The sequence below is a fragment of the Mastigoproctus giganteus genome, chromosome 2 (assembly GCF_048544385.1).
Source record: "Mastigoproctus giganteus isolate SK-2022 chromosome 2, ASM4854438v1, whole genome shotgun sequence".
NCBI classification, from domain to species: Eukaryota; Metazoa; Arthropoda; class Arachnida; order Uropygi; family Thelyphonidae; genus Mastigoproctus; species Mastigoproctus giganteus.
In genome coordinates this window covers 3,810,941-3,830,249 of record NC_143576.1, presented here as the reverse complement: position 1 = coordinate 3,830,249, position 19,309 = coordinate 3,810,941, and the positions used below count along the sequence as shown (strand labels likewise).

The 19,309-nt window shown below is 42.4% G+C and overlaps 1 protein-coding gene across 1 annotated transcript in view; it reads left to right on the top strand.

The window, feature by feature from the left end:
* LOC150089122 (uncharacterized) overlaps positions 1-18,003 on the top strand; it is a 32,303-nt gene extending 14,300 nt beyond the window's left edge. Inside the window, exons 2-4 of the mRNA XM_090390337.1 lie at positions 8,681-8,815; positions 12,352-12,485; positions 17,653-18,003. Of these exons, the coding sequence (XP_090246463.1) occupies positions 8,681-8,815; positions 12,352-12,485; positions 17,653-17,689 (306 nt within the window). The 3' untranslated portion in view covers positions 17,690-18,003. The remainder of the gene's footprint in view (positions 1-8,680; positions 8,816-12,351; positions 12,486-17,652) is intronic.
* Positions 18,004-19,309: the final 1,306 nt, after the last annotated feature.

Here is a 19,309-nt window from a genome sequence, read left to right as displayed (position 1 = left end):
CTTTTCAACGGCGTTGAGGAATGGAGCTCAATATGTGCCTAACCAACCAGGAAAAGTACAAAACCGAAATGCGGTAAGAAAGCCTGAATCACATGTTATTTTGGTTAAACCAGAGGAAGACGCACATTTAGATACCAGTGAAGCGGTCAAGGAAGCACTGACAAAAAACTTCAAGGAGCAGATGAAAACTGTAAAAATAAAGAGTATTAGAAAGACCAGGCATCCAGGAGTCTTAATAGAAACAGACACCAGGGAGGAGGCACAAACCATCCTGAATAATGCCGACATGACAAATTTCGGGCTTAGGGCAGAAGCCCCAAAGAAAAAAGGGCCTTCAATTGTGATCTTTGATGTGGACAAGAGCTTAACACCAGAGGAGCTCAAAGCCGAGATCTTTAATAAAAATCTAAGTATATACCTGCAAGATGAGGCTAGCGTGGATGATATTATTCCGAAATACAAAACGAAAGACCAAGTCACCTACAAACGTAAACTGGGTAATCGAACTATCAACCGGAGCACGGCAAATTCTGGGAGCTCAAAACAGAATATTCATTGGATGGGGCAGCCATAGATTCAAAGAATATATTCCTGTCCGCAGATGTTACAGGTGTCTCCGCTTTGGCCATACCTCACATACTTGCAATCAGCGTGAATCCACATGTGGCCACTGTGCCCAAAAGGGACACGACTATAAGGATTGTCCTGTCAGAGATCAGCCGCCAAGCTGCGCAAATTGCAAGGCTGCAAAGGCTCCACACCAACATTCCATCCGAGATACCAACTGCCCTGTCTATCTAAAAGTAAAGAGTCTTTACCAAATGCGAATAAATTATGGATAGAATTCCTTCTCCCAATTACCAACTAGAGATAAGAATTGTACAATTAAACGCACAGAGAGCAAGGGTTGTTGCAGACCAGCTGAAGATAAAGGCTGAGGAAAAACAAATAGATCTAATCCTGCTCCAGGAGCCCTATGTTCGCTCTGGGGTGGTTATGGGCTACCCCTCATCATATAAAATTATCCACTGTACAAATGACCAACCATGGGCTGCGATTGTCATCAGAAACCCTGATATCACAGCAACCAAGATCACCCCACTATGCACTTCCATCAGTGCCTGTGCCCAAATCATGACATCTCTTGGATCACTGTTCATCCTCTCTCTCTACAGCCATCCAGGTGAAGACATCACTGCTGCGATCTCTCTGATTGAAATGGCACTCCAGCTCCTCCCGGGTGGGCATCTACTGATAGGCATGGACTCAAACTGTCGCTCGCCACTCTGGCACAGTCAGGCACCAGATAGGAATGCCCTAGGAAATGGCTCAAGACTGGAGGACCTTATCCTCACATCAGGCTTACAAATCTTAAACCGCCCAGGACATCTACCCACTTACAGTGGCCCACTCTGGGAGAGCGAAATTGATATCACAATGGCTACGCCTGACTTAGCCAACAAACTTTCCGGCTGGACGGTCCAGGAGTCCTGGACCACTTCAGACCACAGAGCGATCACATTCTCCCTTGTTCGCTCGGTGGAACGCGTCGCATCGATTCCAAAGGACATTGTGCGTTATAATACCAAAAAAGCGGATTGGCAACGCTTCCTTGTGGAACTGTCCAGAAGGCTACCGGATGATGTTCCTCTACCGGCTTCACTCTCGCCAGATCACTGTGTACGCAATATTACTACCATCATCAAAAGTGCCTGTGATCTGTCCATTCCGCGTAGGAGGCCATACCGCTATGCTGTCCCCTGGTGGAATACAGACCTTCGGGACTTAAGAAAGAGGGCACAACAAGCCAGGAAAACTTACCAACGTGCACGTGCTCATCTTCCCCCACATGAGGTTGAAGCTGCCCGGGAGGCATATCGGGTAGTTAGAAACATGTACACCAAGGAAATTCGTAAGTGTTAGAAGGAATCATGGCACACCCTGGTCTCTACTATTGGCAATGAAGACCCATGGGGCATCGTGTTCCGCATCGTCACCAATAGGCTGCCTAGAGGTGAGGTTCTTAGTACAACTCTCAAACCGGATGGCTCTTCAACCTTTACCTGGGCCGACCGGGCTAGCCGAGTGGGTAAAGTACCTGCCCGGCAACCCAAAGGTCGCGGGTTCGATTCCCGCCTCGGGCTTGGATCAAAGTACTGCAAAAACCGTGGGAGGTGCAATATGGCCACAGATGCCAATGCGCCAACAACTACCAAATCAACCAAACCTTTACCTGGTCTGACTCAATAAACAATATTCTTGATTCCATTTACCCTACTGAATTTACAGCGATGTCACTGGAGCAGCAGCAGTTCATCGACAGTAATCAAGCTTATCAGCCAGAGGCTACGGAACCGCCCTTCACTATGTTAGAGATGAATATGGCTCTGGCTAAAATGAAAGATGGCAAAATGCCAGGTGCTGACTTACTCGAAGTCGACGTAGTCAAGAAATTCGCTGAAGTCTATCCCACCACACTCTTGAGCCTCCTCAACAGGTGCCTTGCTGAAGGAACTTTCCCTGTACCCTGGAAGACTGCTACTCTCAAGCTGATCCTGAAAAATCCAGATAAACCGCCCCAACTTCCTGCTTCCTACTGACCAATTGCTCTGCTCTCCGTTTTGGCCAAGCTTCTAGAACGACTTCTGCTGTATCGCCTTTCCATCTGCTATACCGATAAGCAACTCACCTCACCATGTCAGTTTGGATTCAAGACAGGCTCCAGCACTGAAGACGCTATACACAACTTGATTACCCAGGCCACACATACAACTTCAAAGTATACTCTAGCCATCATGGTGGACTTTGCTGGTGCCTTCGATCGACTGTGGTGGCCCAGTGTCCTTCGGAGGCTTCGGCAGGCAAACACGTCCAAAAACCTATACAATAGTCTAAAATCCTATCTCAGCAATAGAAAATTACAAGTTGTAAACAAATACCAGACTATGACAAGATGCGTTCACCGGGGTTGCCCCCAGGGCTCTGTCCTTGGGCCATTTCTCTGGTCCATTGTTCTGGACGAGTTCCTGGGGTTTGACCTGGGTGGAGCCAGACCCTTAGCCTTCGCTGATGATCTTGTTCTGGTGGTGCAAGGTGACACAAGAGCGGCACTGGAAGCAAAAGCAAATACAGCTCTGGAAACGCTCCAAAACTGGGCAGCACTCCACAACCTCTCAATTTCTGGTGATAAAACAAAATCGATTCTCCTCAAAGGAAAGCTACAAATACGCAGGCCTCCAACAATGAAGTTAAATAACATCCCTATACGTCTCTACACAGAAGTCAAATACCTGGGAATCTACATTGACACCGGTCTTACCTTTCACTCTCATCTGAAGTACTTATCCACAAAAATCCGAAAGTATACGGCTATGATAAGAAGAGTCAGCAGAGCGGACTGGGGTTTGAAGCATAAAGCTTTGTCACTCATCTATAAAGCGGCGTTTCTCCCAATTGTGTGTTATGGAGCCTCAGTTTGGTGTACAAAGGCTATCCTGGAAAAGAACAAGCGTAAACTTGACTCAATACAAAGATTCATGATGTTATCTATCTGCAGGGCATGTCGCACTGTCAGCACCCCTGCCCTACAGGCTATTACTGGATGCTTGCCACTCTATCTTGAGGTGATTAAAAGGGGACTTTACCATCGATTAAAGAAGGGAATTCCGACACAGTTGTTAAATCTTCAACTGCAACTTACCAATGACCTGAAACAAGAAAGAAAACGTATCTTCACACACCTTCAAGGAATTTGGCAGCATTCATGGGAAACCACGCCCAAAGGAGAAATTACCAGAAGATTCCTCCCATCCATTGACATGACTTTCCCGAAGTCTCCTTCCTGGTTTTCACCTGGTCTGCAAGTTACATTCCTGATCACAGGACATGGGCCCTTTCAACAAAAATTGACAGCAATGGGAATTGAAAGCAATCCATTCTGCCACTGTGGCGAAGAGGAGTCATGGGGGCATCTCATGTATGAGTGCCCTGCTTACGATGATTGTAGGCTCAAATTTTTAACTGAAATCCAGGAGAACCCTCGTAATCATGAAACATACCTGCTTCAGAATGAAACGACATACAAAGCCTTAACGAGTTACGCACAAGCTGTCTTTACCATCAGACGGGCAAAGTTTGCTGAACTTAGAGCTGCTCAGAACAACGACCTTCAAGTGCAAACACAAACTGGGGTCGGATAGCATTTTCCCAAACTGATAAAAGAGTAAGACTGAAGATTAAAATACTATGCTGGCATCATCATGGTTGGCACTCCTTGAAAAGCTGACTCCCAGAGAGTGCTTGGCCTTTGGCACTCGCAGTGGCGCCTGCCCCTGTGACTTTTGATCCCTTTACCCGTCCCCTATTTCTCCTTACTCGGGTGGACTGCCTTCTCTATCTGTCCACTTTAGCTTGTTCCTCACATTCAGATCCCTCTTCCTCTTGTTCCCCAGACCTTCTCTTCTCTTCTTCTCTTTTCTTTTTTCTTTTTTTTTTTTTTTTTTTTTTTTAACTTGGTCTTCGTCCAGGACGCTCAGGCGACCCTGGCGGAGACTAGCCAGAGAATAATGGGCAGCCTGGCTACCTCCTAGCGGTGTGTGCGGGCAACGTGAGGTCCCACCAGGGGCCCTGCGGCCAAATGCCAGGACACCCAACAGAACCTAACGCAATATGTCATATACAACAGACAACACTTTTCTGGCATTTACAGTAGTTCTGTATTTCTTCACAGCGTACATATGGCGCAGATGTGAGAAATCACAGGTGGCGCCTGACCCTAACACTATGCACACTATGTTCAAGGGAAGCGGCATGAACAGAAGCCTTCTATTACCCACTAAAATTTTATATTTGTGATCATTTTCTACATTAGTCCACCCTAACAAATGTCCATTGGTGATGACTGCATCTGTCTTTTAGCCAGTTGTAGCATTAGTGATGGTGTTGTGGTGGTTTCGCAAGAATTGTCCGCAATATTTTTTCATTAGTCCCAAATTGGAAGAAACGTGGAAATGACGTCTGCAAGACACGTGGTTCATGACAAATTTGCAGCAGCAACTGTTCGTAGTGTTAACTGTATAATATATAGCGCAGAGTAGTAATATCTTACTACTCTGATGTATAATAGCAAATGCTCAGTGCATCTGCCTTACTATTGCAGTATCGAGTGTATACTCGTGTTATCCTGGTATCGGCGGAAAAGTGACGTGTCCGGTGTAACCGCCGAAGCTCTTCGTGGTATTCCCATTGCCAAAACTCCTTCCGCGTAGAAATCCATCTCTCCTGGTAGACCTGTGTTCACCCCCAAGAACGACAACCCATCTCTCCGTCTCCAACTTGGAAATCTATGAAGCGATCACTGGGAAGGACACTGTTTGCTGCGCTACAACGTCGTCCTCATTTGGTATTTCCTCGTTCACGGAAGAACTCAACTTGAACTTCGGCTAAACGTAAATGCTGTCCAGTTCGCCGCTAGACTTAAAAGGAAAATCTTTAATACGTTCCGATTACTTAAACGCCCGTGCAACGCATTCAACTCCCAAGTTGCTTCCCCCCCCCACAAGACAAAACTAGTGTTCTCACTGTAGCGATATGACCTGGTCTCCCCTATCCGCGTTAGAAGACTTTAGTCAAAAAAAGTAAAGTATCTGATTTTGCACCCATTCAGTCCCATAGGGCACATGGAACGCATTTTACATTTCCATCGTTTTGCTCTGTCAGAAAATCATTTCTCCACAAGTTAACCCTTGTATTTTCCGTCTATAATATATGTATTTTATATATGTATCTGACCTCTTGCTACACAGTTCCATCGTATGGTACAGAAAGCGCTTCATTCTGAATCTAATCAAAGTGGGATGAGCTGGATGTCTTTTTTTTTTTTTTTTTTTTTTCGTACATCATGGCCGAAGACTAGTCGGTCTCAAGCGAGGGTGTCGCACTATCTTTGAGCACCACTTTCCAAGGAGGAGACCATCCCAACTATTAATTGAAAAATTGTTTCTGGGGGAACACCTGCCAGTTGACTGGCAGGCGTTCAAGGCCTTACGCCCTTGAGAGCCGAAATCCATCCCTGTTCAGACTTTTTAAAATATCCATCGCCAGTAGATGGTGTTACGTGTGTGTGTGTGTGTTAAGCGTCAAAGCAACTATGGCTGTTGAGACGCCTCTAGTTGTCTGCATTCTTCAGTACAGTTTGCTAAACGAAAACCCGGTTCCCGAAAGAAAAAAAATAAAAAAAAAATCCAACCCTCACTTGACACCTATTAGTAATGGCCGCATGGTGCAAGAAAGCCTATGGCTTATGCTGCACCAGCAAAAAAAAAAAAAAAAAACGAATAAAACAATAATTTAAATAATAATAAAAGGAAAGGAAATTAAACCTGTCATCCTATGCGCTTCCCTCACCCGAAGGTACTATCCAGATGACCTTTGAATTTCCCCAAACTGTCAGCCTCTACCACCCATGAAGGCAACTTATTCCAGTAATTTATAACTCGCTGGCTAAAATAAAACTTCCTGCAGTCCAATCTAAACATTTCAATGTTACACTTTTGTCCCGAAGATGATGCCACTATTATTATTATTAGCTATATGGTGCAAGGAAGCCCGAGGCTTATGCTGAGAGAGAGAGCTTATGCTAAAATTTCGAGAGAGAGCCAAAAAAAAAAAAAAAAAGAAAAGAAAAATGATGATATTCAGCTCAGGACCCTGGGTGTGCCAAGCCCCTGGGGAAAATTATGGCTGGCAATGCAACAGCGCATCATTCAGCATCGTGCAAGAGTGCTGCAGAAGAACATGACACTGATTTTGCACCATCTTTCTTGTCCTCACGTACAGCTGATCTCAATCCTATTGAGAATGTGTGAGATATGGTGGAGAGAGCTATTCGGCAACGAAGTCCTCTTCCTTCAACTTTATCGCATCTGCTCGATATTTTGTTAGAAGAATGGCTAAAATTGCTGAAATATCTTTTAGAATCCATGCCGTGCCGCACACTTGCTGTTGTTCGAAGGAAAGGCGGCCCGAATTAATACTGAATAAAGGTTCGTATTTTTTTTTTTTTTTTTTTGGCCAGTGTGTGTATTCCGTTATTAGACCTGTTCGACTCTCTTATAAACCAACTCGCAGCCCCAATAATTTTGAAAGTCGTTGCCCCATTAGAAACTTTCTACGCACGCTGATGTAGGAAGGCGCTCCAATCGTTGCGCGTTACACACAAAAAAGGTGATGTCCAAATGAGCCGTTTTGTTTCTTCCGAAACGGTGAATAACAAGCTAGTTTCTTCCGCGAATCCATGTCACGAATTCAGCTGTTAATCTCATGAATGATGCCTCATTCTGCTATGCTGAACTCAAAGGAGTGTCAACTTCGGCTTAATATACTGCGCATCATTCGATCCTCCGATCCCCTTGGCTGGTTGTTAGTGGTAATTGCCATCTTGTTAGCGACTCCCAAGATTAAGCACTTTCCAACTAGAACAACCATCGTATTCTATTTTTAGACACGATGTTCTCGTTAGCTCCCAAAACATTTCTCTCTTCCTAATAATTTCTAGAAGAAACATTTCGATATTTTATGTGCATCGCTATATTTAGGTACTAACTCCATTAAAGGTACCGATTTTATTTACCAAATGAAGAGTAGAAATTTCGATCTTGTTTACTTCGGAACGTACACAGATTGATTTAATTCGCGAAATGGCTGTGCCACCGTATAGCCACTGAAAGGTCGGTGGATCGTAGAAGGGTACATATCCAAGAATAGAGTGACACAATTACAAATTTGGTAGTGACAAAGTGGCCTTAAGTTGCGTGCTGTTAGCGTGAAGCGTTTTGATTGGACCCTTTCGTAATGAGTGTACAAGAGTGAAATAACCCTGCTGATGAATGGAAAAGATAACGCGCTTGGCATCGATCTTTAGCCACGAAGGATCCCACTCAGTGAGCAAAGACTGTGCAGGTGAGGTGGTGCGAGTGCATGTATGGCCAGTGTTGTTGGAGTAGGGTCAGCCACTAAGGCCATTTTGTTCCATGCATATTGTCTGTAAATTGCGCGTGTCCTGAGGTCGATTTGCCGGATGAACAACTCGGCTTTCCGAGAGGAAAAATCATGGTACCCTCGCCTGAGTTCGACATATAGAGCGAATGACGACACGTGACTTCCTTGAAAAATAACTTTTTAAATTATGAATTTTAAATTATTATTATTAATAGCTATTGGTGCAAGGAAGCCTGAGGCTTATGCTGTACCAGGAAAAAAAAAAAGTTCCCGAGTTACCCTGAGACAGATAGACAAAGTCAAAAGTAGAAAGGAATCATCAAGAAAGAGAAGAATGATGATATCCAGCTCAGGACCCTGGGTGTGCCATTTTTCTACAGATGATCTCGAAGCTATTGTCGCGTTTGTATATGAAAACGTTTGAAATCGAAAAGGAAAACGATCCAAACAGGAGCTTCGTAAAATATTGTTTGTAAACACGCACCACAGACGGATCAGAGCAAAAAACACCAGTTGCCACTTTCGTTCGCTCGAACTTACCCAAATTCATGCGCAAAGATGGCGCTCTCGAGTGAGATCCGAAATTGTTTAATTGAAGCGACTTTAATTAGCATCAGTTAGTTAATAGATGCGAGGATACCCGCCATTTTTCCACCCATTAATGAATAAATTTGTTTTTCAGATGTCCAGGAGAAGCTTGTGGCTCGTGGCCACCCTCTGTTGGCTCTTCGTAGTGGTGTGCTCCGCCTACAACGACGACAAACCAATTTACAAGTGGAGTCCAGTCTTCTTCAGGAACCTCAAGAAGGATGCTTCGGTGAGTTAATCCCGAAAGCACCATTCCTCCTCACTTTCCATTCGAACTTTACCGCTTCTTCGGTTGCAGTTTATTGCATTTTCCATCGCGTTTTATTTAAACGGCTAGCGTTATACCGAGACGACTCGTGCTGAAGGTATTCCAGTATTACAGATCGTAGATGCCAAACGAATAATATACAGATGCTTCGCGGGACCTCGGCACGCTGTTGATGTCGACTTCGGCGAAATTTGTGTCACAAACGTAAGAAGGGCCGGAGAAATTCTGCACGCATTCCGTTACGAACTGGCGGTGTCAACCTGGGCGGCTCCGATTTGTCAGTTGGAACATCAATTTGCATTTGCGTGTCGATTAAATTCCACAAATCACCAAGAAGAAGGGAGCGCTCGTTAATCTTAGATGCGAACCGACTCTATTAGCGTTTCTCCACTTTGCTAATGAACGTCTGATGGATATTCCGCGTTCGTAGCAAAACAAAAAGAAAGCGAAACACCGCTTGGTGAAGCGGCCTTTCTTTCTTTCCTGACCGAGCTCACTCGACCCCGACTTTTGCGCAGCTGCCCCTTACGAAAAGTTTTCTTTGATACGAACAAATTCAAAATCTTCGTATCACTCGCCGTGTCGTCAATAGTTCGACGGAGATGGCGGCTCACTTTGAAACTAAAGTTATTCGCAAAATCCTTTGCGGCTTTCGTCGGACACGTTTCGTAATTAATCCTCCCGAAAGACCGCTTATTAGCCAACGCGGCGTTCGCTGCGGAAATGGAAGAAGGTCATTTTTGCCGCTTCTTTTGCGCGCTGCTCGGAATGTTGCGCCACCTTGCAATTGTTAGAGCGGCGAGGAATGAACCGCGAGAGGCCGATTATCGAGTTTAAAGGGGCAAATTAGTGTATCGGAAAAGGGGTGGGAGTCGCTTTTAACGAGTCCGCTGAAAGCGTCTGCGCAGGCACGGCTGCGTTTTCACGATCGCTCGACGACCCGAAGAGGCAGTTTCCAGGGCAACAAACAAATTACTGTCCGAGCGGTTAATTGCAGATCCAACTGCGACGAACAGACCGCAAGAACTCGACACCACAATTTCGAAATGTCGGATGGACGTAGCACGAAGTCGACTAATTGCGGGGAGTTTTAATTACCGAAGAACGGAAAGCGGGATCCTCGACCGCCTTCGCTTCTTTTTTTTTTTTCTTTTCCTCCGCAACTGTTTAAAATTATCCCCACACGCAGCAACCCCACACGTTGCGACAGCAGCTCGTGCGAAAATGTGCCCGCAACGGGAAATTAAACGCACACCTCTGACCGAAAAAGCATCCAATCGCGATTCGTTTTTAATCTGGAGAGAGAGAGAGAGAGAGAGAGAGAGAGAGAGAGAGAGAGAGAGAGAGAGAGAGAGACTGACTTTTAGATGAAATACAATATTGATAAATACGTACAGTTGCAACTGTCCTGTCACAGCGAAAGGCCACGGACTCACATCACAATTAAATAATTATGTACACAACGAATAAAAAGTAAATTAAAAAAAGTAACATGTTATTATGATCCTTTGCATAATGCAGCATTAACTGTATTTACACGCTGCATCACGTAAGCTCATATTCACATCAATGGCCTTTTCTGTCGAGATGCACTCTTCTTTAAAGACGCGTGAGTATGGTGAGACTTTGCCCCCAAACGCAGCAAACTAGTTTTGTCGTAACACAGGAGAGCTTGGCAGATGGTGTGAAGAGGAGCACGAGCTTGTTCTTATCAGCTTCTGTGATTCGAGCGAGCTGCTAAGACCTTTTTCCGGTAGGTTTAATTGGAGCAGAACTTATTCAAGTTGGAATCGAGGTGCTGTACTTCCGTTAGCATTTGATCTGGGAGGAAGCGATCTGAAATATGAAGTCTTTGATGCTTCGCGCAGAGCATTTGAGTCGACCGAAGTTCTGGCTCGGATATTCTCCAGTAACATGAATTCCAAATTGCACGGTGTTGAGATTTGGTCTGTGACCATCTTAACTGTGGCTACCAGTCGCTGCACTTCAATAATAAACTTTGAAAGATTAAATCGCACGTAGACCTTGGCCTAAAATGGGATGAGGGACTAACATTCTTCGAACACTGATTACATCAAAGCAAAAATAGGCAGCACTCTGGGCTGCCAAACAGGAGATAATCGACATTAGAAACCCTGATCTTGTTAAAAAGTATATCTTGAAATGTATATTTCCCATCTCACTGTATGCTTTACAAATTTGATCATCTGCCCACACCATGAAACCCGAAAGCTTTCCTCAGTATTGAATACTGGCTCTTGAGATGGCTGAACAGGATCTTGAACCACCCATCTATAGAGCTATCGTACTTTCCAATCTCAGTATTCCTCCCTGGAAACAGACAATTAACACAAACATTTTCACATTAACCCAACTGCTAACAGGAAGATTAGACGCTCCCAGCATTGACGGCTTGTTTCACTCTTATCGAGAAGCCCCCAGGAATGCTGAAACGAGACATCCTCTTCAAAGCAACTTAAAAAACCTGGACAGCGTAAGTCGCCTTTTTCCAGCAAATACGATATAACTCTTCAATCAACTAAGAATTAAACCAGAAAAGCTCTGTAACGACAACGCCTGCAGGTTTCGGGTCTTTGCCGACTCCTGTCGACCCTTCGAATACCTTTTAGTGGGACAACAATCCCACTTAAAGGTATTCGAAGAAGCAATCCGTTCTGAAATAGTTGATTAGCTTCGGCAGCACATCTGTAACGTAAGTAGAATGATGAAGTGAGTGCGTCCTTCTTTGTTAGAATTCAGCCAGTCAGCCTACTGTAGATAGTTCTTTGAAAATCTTTCATGTTCACAGCCATATCCAGATCAAACTTGTTCAGGAATGCCAATGTTCTTTTGAAGGAGTTCCTGGGTGGAAAATGCGATCCGGCAGGTAGGTTGAACCAGTGAAGATATGGTACAACAGTTTGAGATGGAGAAAAGTTTCCAAAGATTGAAGTAGGAACAGATTCTATTTGCTATATGACGGTTGACCTCTTCATGTACGCGGAGTAAAAGTACAGAACAGAAATTCATGTTTCGACCAGAAAAGTTATAGAAACACTTCAAACCTGTCCCGTGATTAATGAACGTTTGAACAAATGAACTGACCACCAACAGACCAACTTGTTAAACTTAATATTTCCTTATATAAAGGTGGTTCCATACCTCGAGCGTAATATTGTAAATTTAAATTGTTGCATTTTAAGCGATTAGTAGCAACCAGTGTGGTAATTTTACCATCCGTAATAAAATAGAACCCCCATTAGCCAACCGCTGTTTCGATCCCTCCAATAATTTCTTTGCTTTAATTGTACATCCCAAAGAATTCGAGTAGTTCACAAAGACGGATCGTTTAAATATTCTTCAAATACTCGTTTACGATTTGCCTTTATGATAATCTCGTGGCGCAGTTCAAAGGGTGGCGGGCGTGCAGTTGACCGAAAATTCCTCGTTAATTTGAGCTCGAATTCGTAATGAATGTTTTTCTTTTTTTCTTTCAGAAACGTTTCATCTGTGCTTCCGAACATTCCGCATGCGGTTTCCGAAGGTCGTACTACGGGCTCCACGTTCGCTTGCCGTGCTGCGATGGATTGGTATGCGAAAATATTGGCGATAACCACGTCTGCATGAGATCGTAAGTAAACAATTTCAATTATTTTAGCGCTGCGCTTTCGCTTGGTATTTGGCGAAGAATGAATTCCGTCGCTTGTGAGTACCAAACGACATTGAAGCCAGTGGCGTTTGGTACTCGCTGCTTTTCACGCAAGCAAACATAATTATAATCAACCCAACAGAATTATAACTAATTATAATTACATTAATAACGTATTTCAATGCTCGATTGAAACATTGATTTTTTTTTTTTTTTTTCCAAAACAAGCGATACAATTTTAAGAAAACTTTTTTTTCTATGTTCCAGCGGCAGTTGAACGCTTTCAAATTGCCGCTAAAATAGGGATCCAGCAGAATACCACTGTCTGTTGTTTGTCTTGTAGCTGGACCAGTTTGTATCTGATTTATTTCGGCAGGGAACAGTAATTGTGTTTCATTCTGCATTGAGTTGATAAAGCTTAAAAAATCGGTATAGACGATATGCTGTGCACTGGTTTGAGAATGTAGGTGATTAAGAGCTAGGTAGATGGCAAAAAGTTCTGCAGAGAAATTGCTGAAATCTGTTGGTAGAGAAGCAGAAACAGTGAAAGCAATAACTCTCCACAGCACCTACTGTCTTGTCTAATTTCGAATCATCAATGTATCTGATTATATTCAGTATTACTTTGGGTGTGGATAGCAAGGGGGGAAGAGGGAATATGTACCCCCTAAACCATGCATATAAGTGTTCCTAGGTCAATCTAAAAAAAAAACACTCAAAAACCTGGTCGTCATGCTCCCCCTTACGATGATATCTTGATACGATAGTGGACCGGATACCATGAAGTTGCCTTATATTTAAGGTTGCCAGAGAATGGTTACCCCACTGACTGAAATAACTATCACATTTAACCATACTTGTAGCTCACGGAGGGTTAGGGAGGAGCACATCGTGATAGATTTTTTTTCAATCTGTAGATTCCAGTCTGAAGTGATCTCATGGAGTCTAATGCCTGCAAGTTTATTGAGATGCGGCTTATTTTATATTGAGCAGTCCATTTAAGCTGGACGAGATATGGCCAAATAGGATGAGTTGGCAGGGTGCAAACTTTGGATGCGTAGTTTACTAATAGAATTTTCCTTCTGAGATCTAATGGTGGTTCGTGAGCTTCTATATACTGTATAAGCTGGGGAAGTTCGAAAGGCTCCTAACGCAATTCTGAGAGCGTTATGCTGGATAGGCTCAAGCCATGCTAGTGCACTCTAGAGCATAGTTTGAAAAACTATGCTCTAGAGTGCACTATAAAATTTGAATCAGAATAAGCTGTGCATAAAGGTGAAAAGTAAATTTGGCCTTTTTTGAGTGACCTTGGACTGTAAATGTGCCTGTGACCTCGAACCAAAACACCTCATTTTTCAAGGATTTCATAACGTTAAAATAGACTTATTGGTGTATTTATTGCTAATTTTCATATAAATATTGGTCACATATTCTTTGGTGTCCGTGAAAATACTTTTTAAGTGCCAAAGATATAAGAATAGTTTTTAGACAAATTAATAATTAGTTATCACTCTTATAATGGATAAGTGCTGAATACCAATAATAAATCTGATACGAGTAAAAATCTTCCTAGGCCTAATACCAATTCATCGGCGTTATCGTCGTGTGCAAGCAGTTCAACGCAAAGTGAAGTGACGCAAAAAGAACCGAAACAAGAAGGAAAAGAAAGTATAATGAAAGTTTTTTATTGAATATGGTTTTAAATGGACAGGTATGAAATTGAACTTAGTGGGTTGTGTGTTGAATGTGGAACAGTGTTGAGTAACAGTACGACATCTAGAAACCCAACTTTCCCAATTAAAAAATTGAACTTCCGAGTATTTCAAAAGAGTGTTTACAATTAAATGAAGGAAAGTTACATTTCGTTCGTTTGTCCATTAAAACAACAAAGGTGCTCTTATTGCTTCATATTGTGTTAGTTACCGTATTGCAAGAGCAGGTGAAGCTCATACAATTGCAAAAGATTTGGTAGAGCGCATGATTTATGAGAAATTTCTTTAAAACATTAACCTTGTGCACCTTTCTGGACAACTGTTTCTCGAAGAATCAAGAATATGTTAGCAAATTGCTTAACGTAGTTAATAAGGTGAGTAAAAGCGAGTCCAACTTTTTCGCTTCAGATGGATGAATCAACCGATGTCTCAGGTTTATGAGGTTGCCTTTGTTTCTTTGCTATATTCACGAAGCTAGTTTTGAAGAAGACATGCTAATTTGCAAACCGTTGCCTACTCGAACAACAGGCGAAGAAATATTTAAACTGATCGATTTATTTATGGAAGAACATGAGATTCAATGGCAGCTTTGCTCAAGTATTTTCACTGATGTGGCTGCAGCTATGACTGGAAAAATTTCAGGCTCATTTCTTTTCGCATAAAAAAGAAAAACCCTTAAATCGAGAGTATCCAATGCTGTCTTGCAATGAAACGAATGCCAGAAGATTTAAAAGAGGTAATGGGTGATGTCATAAAAGTAATTAATTTTATAAAATCAAGAAAATGCAATGCGAGGATCTTCAGTTTACTCTGTGAGAATATGGGAAGTTTGCATAAAAATTTGCTGTTTCATGCTGAAGTCCGATGGCTTTCTGGGAGAAAAGTGCTTGCTCAATTTTACGAATTGCGTGAGGAGATGGGCATTCTTTTTTTCTGAATGCCATTTTGAACTTGTATACAAATTAAGGGACGAATGCTGGATATAAGAAATGTGAACGAAGCAACAACTCTCGAAAGAAGTTTTGCGCGTAACAAGTTCCAGAAACACTAGTCGAGTGATGTAGTGCTATAATAAGCAGCAACTTAGTTCCAGCTTAGCCATTAGCCGGCGATATTACCTGCGGACCGAATGTTTTTCTTTCCCAACACGTTCGTGGTACACCAGTCGGCGTAATGAATTTATGGGTACCGACGTTACATCCGAGAGCATCAACGTTGTATCACGAGCGACTGCAGTAATCTCCCACTGTGAAATGGAACGCAACCACAGGTGGTACGAGCTTCCCGTGTCCCGGCGTTAGTATTAAGTGCGGTCGTATTGCGTGGGTAACTCAGACGACAACTACCCCCGCAGGACCGCTTGTGTTTCCGATGGAACTCATTGTTTGTTTCTCTGCGACCGACTTATCCGAGTTACGTGAGCAAGAAGGAACTGAGCACGTGATCGATAGTTTACTCGCGAGAGGGTAGAGACTCATTAAGCGGCATCACGACGCACATTACTGCGGACTTTAAGGCTTCTTCGGTAAACATCTGCAAGAGGGTGGCGAAGTGCCACCTGTAGACTCCACTTCGTATGGTATTTTTTTCGCTCTCCTGCATTGCGTGTGTTTGCACGAGGTCGCTGGCATACATTTTAAATCAATAAAATATACTTTGACCTTTTCCTACTTGAGTTGTTAATTTCCAACTGAATTTTAAGTTGATCTGTTTTTCCTTGCGTAACTTTATTACTTGAATTTTAAGATTTTTTAAAAAATATTTCGTTATTTTAATGTTATTTCACGAGGCTAGTTTTGGGGAACATTAACAGCAGTCACGTGTACAGATTTGTCATTTTTAAGACAATGTACTACCGAGTCTAAGGTACTATTTGGAGTCAGTATGGAAGTTCTTTGGTACAGACTCCTATTTTATCTCAACACGATAATGCTCCATTCCAGATTTGCCGATGCCATCCGAGAATGGTTCTTGGACACGAATGTGTAAAATGTTGGAATGGCTATGCAGATTTGACCGTATTGCACACTTACCGGATGAGCTGGAACCTCGTAAAGAGCAGGCCAACTTGTCTCACATTGTCAGTTCACCTGGCCACTGTTCTGGAGAAATGGACTGCGTGTCGTTCTTTGGTGGAAAATATGCTCAGGAGGGAATGCGTTATGGCGATCAAGAATCGACGCTCTATTAAAGCGAGTGGCAATGGCGTCAATGTGATACCGATGTGTGTCCTAATAATCCTTGTATTAGAAAATTACCATCAGCCCTTGGATATTCTGATTGCAGAGAGAATAATACCAGCCAGCTCGCATTATTGGCCTTGCGCTTTCATGGACGTTGTTGTCAAGGTTGACAATAATTAATTTAAAAATTCTAAATTGACCAAACTAACAGTGCTAAGGAAAAATACTATGGCTGTTGTAGCTGCGTATGAGGATAAGTGTTTCTCTTGAAGAAATACTTTTGTTCCAACAAGTCGTAACGTTTTCTGGGAACCACACAACGCAAGGAAGCGTCGCAAGTCGCCCCTCATCCCGGACGTGGACTAGAATAACATTTCTGTCATATGGTCCTTCTGGAAAGGATACAAAGACAGACGGGCTTAGTGAGAGCTACAAAAGGGCACCCGTGTGAGGAAAGATTTCGAATATGCGGGCTACAAAGTTTGGAAACCATGCTCCACAGAAGACACTTGATAGAGATGTATAAGCCTGTGAGAGAGGATAATAAAATGAACGAAGATGGAATCATTCATTGTTATAAATGATCCTAGACCCTGGGGTCATGCATTTAAATAACAGACCTGCCTGCTTGGTTAGTGTGAGGATTACAACTTGCGGAATTCAAAGGTCAGCCGAAGAGTCGTCCACATGAGAAAATTTAGGATTTTTTTTTTTATTATTTTTTTATTTTATCAATTTATTTTCGCTAGTTCATCAAAAATTGTCTTCCTTGCACTAACATCAACGCCTCGTCGTCTTTGCAGTATTTTAGGAGCATCACCGGCTAAGGTGATGCCCCTAAAATCCTGCAACGAATATTGGTCAATTTATCTGTTTGCTCAACGAAAAACCATGCTACTCTCGCCTGAGACCGACTAACTTGGCCGCATGTGAAAAAGGCTCAATTCCTACCGTCATCGAGGATACTCGAACTCAGTCTTTCCACTTTGTGTGGAGAGGATAGGGATGCTACCAACTGTGCTACCCACGAGGGCCAACACCTCCTGTATCGAAACACGGCAGCCACACGTGAGCGCAAAATGTGAATCACCCGGGCGCAAATGAACGCGAGCAGCGAATGCTTAACTGGAAAAATAATTGCAGTTAGTAGGATAAAAATTTATTAATTTATGGTTTCGTGCTACGTGTAATTTTTTTTTTCAGCAACAACCCCTTTCAGTAAAATGATCAACTCTAAATTTCTTTTTCTTTCAGGAACTGGCAACAGAACGAGCTTAATGTGATCTATTAGCGAGAAGACTGCTTCGTCGTCTCTTCGCGAAGAACTAGTTCTGCCCCGTCTACTGATGTTACGTCAACATTTTTAATATTTCGCTCTTATGGATCGGCGATACGAAGCACCACTGCGAAATCACTTCAGGCGTAAAGAAAGTGGTTGTTTTATTGGATGCTTTTAACGTGAGATCGGCGAATCTCGCGATAGCTGGTCGTATTTGTCCTCTTCTGCAGCGTCGGATTTACGAGATGGGTGTCTCCGGGCCATAAACGCTTTCAATGTAAAATCCTTTCTGTATGTGCAATAATAAAATAAAACAAAAATGCCAATGTTTCTTTTTCATTTGCGCATAAATAAAAATATATATATATTACTGGTTTTCAATGCCACCATTACTGCATTATCCACATAAGGAGAAAGAACACAAAAAAGAAAGTAAAGCTTATTTTGTGTTTCTGATTTAAGGAGATACTTAACCCCACTCCCGTAAAGGTAAAAATAAAATAAATTGAAAGGAACCGTTTCAGTTTATTTTACTTTTACCTTGACCTTTACATAAGAATTACTATGAGCTTTTAAAGAGATTATTTCTGCGATTATGAAAAGGAAGAGGGCGCAAAGCACTCTGGGTTCTTTGCGCCCTCTGGGATTGCTGAAATCAGCATTGTTCATCTGCATTCCTTTCTGCTGTGTTAAATTATTCTTACACTTTCGGCTGTACCAACAGACCTTAAAAAAAAAAAAAAAAAAAACAAGAATTTTCAAAGGTCAAAAATAATTTCTGAAATTCGAATTACAGTGGTGTAGAACTCCGAATAGAATTAAAAATCAATGATACAGGAGGAAGTAAAACTACAGTATTTCGAATTGTAATATACGTTTGCTGAAATATTTAAATAAATTATAATTTGAATTATACTATTTCATATTTTACCTCCTTTTGGGACAAATAAAAATTATCTTATCACAGTAAGTACGACAGAGAAAAATGATACAGCAGGGGTTCACACACAAACCACCCCGGCTTTATCATTATATTATCAGAATAAGCTTGCGATAATTAGCAAATCTCATTGATATTTTATCATATGATTTTTTTTTTTTTTTTAAATTGGCTAAAGCCTGATCAGTTGATTAATCAACCTTTATCTACGGTTGTGTGTTCTTCATTTTTCGTGAAGCAAAAATTGGTAATAATATTTAAAGCCAATTTTATTTATCAGTGTGATCTTTGTATGATTGTAGTTTACTTTGTTCCTCCAGCAGGTTGTGACAGGGTCATTTTTTAACTTTATTTCTCAGGTTGATGAAGTATTTAAATAAATATTCTGTTTATACCCCGGGGCGACCAAACGGTCAGAGGAGTTTACAAGATAAACAGAATACAAGAAACAGCACCGTATTTAGCAGTCACGGGCTTGAACCCCGGTCACTCAAGGCACGTGTACTTATGCACCCGCGCGAATGACCACTCTGCTACGGCGGCCGATATGTCGATTCGGCTGATCTCATATTTGTATGGCATTTAATTGTACGAGATTTCCATACTCCCCCCCCCCCACCAAAAAGCAAAGCCAGGTTGTTTGCGAATATTACCATAGATAATGTTACAACTAGTGGCAATTGTACGCTGTA